This window comes from Capsicum annuum, chromosome 11 (assembly GCF_002878395.1).
Source record: "Capsicum annuum cultivar UCD-10X-F1 chromosome 11, UCD10Xv1.1, whole genome shotgun sequence".
Classification (NCBI taxonomy): Eukaryota; Viridiplantae; Streptophyta; class Magnoliopsida; order Solanales; family Solanaceae; genus Capsicum; species Capsicum annuum.
The window spans coordinates 102,716,750-102,722,664 of NC_061121.1; the positions used below are offsets into that span (position 1 = coordinate 102,716,750).

The 5,915-nt window shown below is 38.7% G+C and overlaps 1 protein-coding gene across 1 annotated transcript in view; it reads left to right on the plus strand.

Annotated features, from left to right (window-relative positions):
• Positions 1-5,349, plus strand: part of LOC107853372 (transcription factor TGA2.2) — a gene marked incomplete in the record, with an annotated part of 11,444 nt that extends 6,095 nt beyond the window's left edge. Inside the window, 3 exon segments of the mRNA XM_047398875.1 lie at positions 2,162-2,433; positions 3,154-3,399; positions 4,899-5,349. Of these exon segments, the coding sequence (XP_047254831.1) occupies positions 2,162-2,433; positions 3,154-3,399; positions 4,899-5,045 (665 nt within the window).
• Positions 5,350-5,915: the final 566 nt, after the last annotated feature.

Here is a 5,915-nt window from a genome sequence, read left to right on the forward strand (position 1 = left end):
TAACAAGGTTCCCTGTGACTTGGACTTAGGAAGACAATCAGATGAATTTCCATCAACTACAGGAATTATCGTTTATTCTCTAGTCGATCTGATTTTTCCTACTTTTCCACAGTACAATTTTGATATATAATCAGAACTGCATAGAGCAGTTTGATATGTTATGCCGTATTTTTTGATGCAGCCCAAAATGGCATGTACTAATCTGTCAATGAAAAGTGCAAGCATTACAAGTTGGTAATCAAACAGTATATCTGTATTTTCTCCTCCTTCCTTTTTGTTTTGCCCCAGGGGTGGTTTGGGGTTGGGGGTAATGAAGTGAAGTACTGTATTTTGAAGTGAATGTGAAACGGCTGAATGCCTCTGTAGTATAACTACATAGACCCAAATTTGTCTGAAGTTAAAATTTACCGCACAATACATGGATTTCAATTGGGTAGTCACTAGTCAGTAAATCTAAATAGTAAATATTTGGATAAATGCATTGGAAAAGGAAACCAATACTTTCTTTACTTTGTGTGTATTCGATGGAAAACTAGAAGATATGGTTGGGGACAGTGCCATAAAATAATGTCAGAAATGTAGATAACTGCAATTTATCACTGTGGGGCACATCACCGAAGTTTGATTTTTAACGTTAACAAGCTGCCTTGTTCCTGACATTCACGGGCTTTGGTTGAGAAATGTGCAATTTGCTTGGTTAAAAGATGGGCTCTGGGTCCTTCACGACCCTTGATATGTAGCGACTGGAGGGAATGGGTGGTTATTGTCTTATTGAGCAATAGGCTGTGTGATCTTGAAAGGGACTAAATTTGGCCTGCTTTTTTTAATTTTGTGGTCTACAGGGTTTTAGCAGATTTGAAAAGATTTGTCTCTTTGGTCTCATTAGGCTTTAGCCTTTCTACTTCTCTTGAAGTAGTGGTATGGACTGCGTACATCTTACCCCCCAGACCCCACTATGTGGGAATACACTGGGTTTGTTGTTGTTGTTGTTGTGGTCTCATTAGGCTTTAACTAGTCTAGGACCAGGAGTGCCTTAGTACATGAACCCAGAAATTTTCTTAATTTTTCACCGTGTTCTATATCCTTTCTGATGTGTTATTTATTACATATCCTATAGATTTGCATCTTAATAGTGGGCTTCCTTATAGTTTTCTAGGTTAATTCTTCTAGGCCTTGGAAAGATCCAAGGTTGTTACTTTTTTTTCGTTGTTTGATTCCATTGTTTTATTTTACCACTTGATGCCGCAATTGGTATTTAATCTATCGATAAGATACTATTTCTCTTATAGACTTTCAGATTTCATTATTGGGCTTCATTATAGTAATTGTTGAAGCTATATTTATCGATGTATTTCATCATGCCAAGGAAGTTATTGCCGAAGGCATTGGACATATAACACATTTCATTAAAAAGAAAGGGGAAGCTTTGATTAAAAAAATGGACAAGAATCTTACTAGAATAGTGGAAGAAGTTTCTATGGAAGTTATTGCATTATTTTTCTTTTACCTTTTCTGGATAAGTCAAATGCATCCATTAATACTTACCAAGATGGTGCTGGAAATATCTACCGATAGGGTGTCTGCTTTAGATATTCATCCATCAGGATACTCCATTTGCCTATTCAAAATTGAATTCTCTTCTTGCAGCAGCAGCACAAGAAAAACAATAACTTGTATATTTTTGTAATCACTCTCACCTATAATGGAATAGTCTCCTACTTCTTTCGATCCAAATAATCCAGAAAAGGCACAACAGTGTAGTTCTTCTGCGCTTCAGCTCGACCATATTAACTCATCTGTTTTGGGAACAACCATGAGATGCTAAACAAGGAACATTATAAGGCTCCGTAGCTGTGATGTGAAATTAGAACCACTTAGAGGCGATTTATGTCCCGTCCATGCCTGTTGCATAGGCTGCACCACCCTGTAACGATTTCCCTCCTCCTTGTTGTCTGTTGTCATGGAAAAGCATATACCGTGAAAATAGCTTTTTAATTAGTCATCAAGAATTGTTGTTCCATGGAGTAGTGAATCATCAGCTATTTGGTGGTCTGTACTCCTTTACATAACGTGGAATGCTCTTAAATTTAGAATAATTGATTTGGTAAAACCTGAATATAAAATTCCATTGAAGTAATATGCTAACTTCTGGTCCTTCTAGGAGCTTTGGCATTTGATGTAGAATATGCCCGATGGTTGGAAGAGCAGAATCGACGAATTAATGAATTACGGGGAGCTGTTAATTCTCATGCTGGTGATGCTGAACTTCGCATAATAGTCGATGGAATCTCGGCACACTATGATGACATATTCAGGATAAAGGGGGATGCCGCAAAGGCTGACGTCTTTCACATATTGTCGGGCATGTGGAAAACTCCTGCAGAAAGATGCTTCTTGTGGCTTGGTGGATTCCGTTCGTCTGAACTCCTCAAGGTGAGAGTCTTTATCTTCCGACAAGTGAATGTGCAGCTCGACGAATAGCGTTCTCCTTCCTTCAAAAATTAACCAAGAAATTTTATTTTTTTGTAAAAAGAAAACCTCATATACTTGTGAATGGTGGTTCTTTTTTTTTTTTTTCCCTATTTTCACCATTGACAGAAACTGTAGAGGACAAATATCATTTTCCGATCTAAGTTCTTTTTTTCTTTCTTCATTTCAAAAAAAGTTCTTTTTTTCTTTCTTAAAGACAATTTCAGACCTAATTTACTGCTGCATCTTTATAAACTACCTTTGTATACTTCTCTGGCTAAAAGCTCTCAGTAAGGATGCTCTTTTGGGGTGCACTATGATTGAAGTATGCTCCGCCTCCTATTTGTTGTCCTCTCTCTCTCTCTCTCTCTCTCTCTCTCTATCTATCTATCTATCTCTATCTCTTATTTCAACTTGCTTGCAACTCATGTTGATCGTCTTTGCATAGCAGCTCTTTTCAGTAAAATAAACAGCTCTTAATGCTTCCATTTCTCTGATGGTCTTGCTTTATTCAGACTGCTCCATCCACCCCTATTTCCTGTTTAACAAAACTAAGTACACTAATATCCATTGGACATTTCCATTCTTTTTTTTTTTCATTCTCTTTCAAGGGGTAAAGGTGATTAGAAGTTTTTTGACTGATTTTTCATGCGAGTTCTGAAATTTCTTACCACTTGGTTGCAGCTGCTCATTAATCAGTTGGAGCCTTTAACTGAACAACAATTATTGGCGATCAACAACTTACAACAGTCATCGCAACAGGCTGAAGATGCTTTATCCCAGGGAATGGAGGCATTGCAGCAGTCTTTGGCTGAGACTCTTGCAGGGTCTCTTGGACCTTCAGGTTCCTCTGGGAATGTTGCAAATTATATGGGTCAAATGGCCATGGCAATGGGTAAGCTTGGAACTCTGGAGGGCTTCATACGGCAGGTGCTTAATCCTTCACATCTGTGTCTATTCCTTTGAAATAATATGCTTTGTTTGTTTGAAGTGCTTCCTAAGAGCCTGCAGAATCATCATTGACATGTCAAACTTATGCATCTTTCTGTTGGCTAGCCTTTTCCATAGTGGTCTCCTTAAAAATAAAAATGAGAGACATGGAGAAGGAACGGGGAGAAGTAATAATTCCAAGTCTCTTTTCTAGATTCTCATATTCCAACTTAATCCAAATAAACTTGTTTACTGCACCATCATATTATTATTATCATCAATACTTTTTGAAGTACAGGTAATGAGGGGCCTGGGGAGGGGAAGGGAAAGAAAACCGTAGTTCCTGGTTAAAATTGAAATCTTGCTTACTCTAGGGCAAGTGAAGCTGGGAACTGCTAATTCTGATTTACCGCACAAAATAACATCTTTGAATGGCTCAAGTTCCCAGCCAAACAAATAGTGTCCATTTCACCTCACAGTACCACTAGCCAACTGCTGACACATTCTCCTGTCTACTGGAATGACCAGCTACCTGCAGTTGCACATGTGCTGCTGAGCGCTGTCTGAGAACATTTAAAGTTTTACCACTCCTCATAGTAGCTGTGTAACAGAGAGAATTCAATTTATTTTAGTCATTTGCAAGTTCCAAGAATGTAATAATGCAATAGCAGAGGAGAACCATCTGATATTGTTGATATTTGCTTTAGTTAATTTTTTAGCATAATAAGTTGCTAGTTTTAGGATGAATTCGATTTTAAGTTTCTTTTAGATTTTGTTTAGCCGATTGAGACATTTTAGTTTTTTCTTAAAATTTTAAATTATGCAGTTTTTTTTTTCGTTTTTAGTTGGCCATTTAAAGCTCTCCTATGCTTAGTAAAAAATATTGAGAGATATTTTCAATCAATACTTTCTAACCCTTTCTGCTGCACCATCTTTTTAAAAAAAACATGTATATGCCATGGTAATAGCACCTCCTCATACCAGCTGTAGTCACTTATTACTAAAGTAAAATTGTGCGTCCTAGTTTATGCCATGTTCTATTTGTTAGTTGCTATTCCTTGTTAATTTAGGATTTGTACATACTCCTGTGAAATATTTGATTGATTCTGGCGTCCAGACATCTGGGTTGGGTGTTATTAGTTGGTTGCATTTAAGATCTATCTTGGGGATTCTCTCCTTTTCAAACTTAGGTTTGTGTATTTGTTTTGAAGATGGAGCGGATCTCCTCCTCATTGCTTAAATGCCAAGTCCTATTTAGTGATGATAATTTTCATAAATTTCAGTGGCAAATCCATCCACGGGTTCACGGGTTCTCTAGAATCCATGCTTCAGGGTCGTACTATATACATGTGTGTGCGTGTGAGATATACTTTTCAAAACTCAACTCGCTCAAATCACAATCCGCCTGCTAGAAATGTGTACACCACATTTTTCACATGTTTCAAGATATTTTATTCCACGTAAATAGGCTGACCTGTAAATTTAAAATGTTCTTTCAGGCTGATAACCTTCGGCAACAGACATTGCAGCAAATGCATCGCATATTGACAACTCGCCAATCAGCTCGTGCTCTTCTTGCAATCAGCGACTATTTCTCTCGTCTTCGAGCACTGAGCTCTCTCTGGCTTGCTCGTCCCCGGGAATAACATCCACTTTCTTCTGATACTCTGCTCTGAAAGACTCTTGGTGACATTTGTAAATGAGAAACCTCTTTGTGGGAAAGTTGCTGGGCTTTAATATATATTTTTCTTTCGAGATTCGTGGTGGCTGATAATACCTACCAGCTTAGATTTTCAGTCCTACTTGTTCATCTCTTGTAATCTGTACTTGTAACGTTATTTCATATTTAACTTGGACAGACAATGTGTGATGAATGAATTGTTGTATTTTAGCATATCTAATGGTTCCAGTTAGGTTAATGGAAATGAGTATTGGCTGATTTTTATCCAATTGTGCATTGTTATTTGGCAAAATGGTTCAATGATCCCTACTTACATCTGTATCGGGTCCGTGATCCAGAGTAACGGTGAGATTGACGAGGATGTCTCGCATCGTATTGGGGCGGGATGGATGAAGTGGAAGCTTGCGTCGGGGGTGTTGTGTGATAAGAAGGTGCCGCCCAAGCTAAAAGGCAAATTCTACAGGGTGGTAGTTCGTCCGGTCATGTTGTATGGAGCGGAGTGTTGGCCAGTTAAGAACTCCTACATCTAAAAAATAAAGGTGGCAGAAATGCGGATATTGCGCTGGATGTGTGGGCTGATTAGAGGGGATAGAGTTCGGAATAAGACTATTCGGGAGAAGGTTGGTGTGACTCCAGTGGAGTGCAAGATGTGGGAAGCCCGATTGAGATGGTTCGGATACGTGAAGAGGAGGGACATGGATGCTCCGGTTCGTAGGTGTGAGAGGCTAGCATTGGATGGTTTTAGGCGGGATAGGAGTAGATCGAAGAAGTACTGGGGTGAGGTGATTAGGCGGGATATGGAGCAGTTACAGCTCACCGAGGACATGACCCTAGA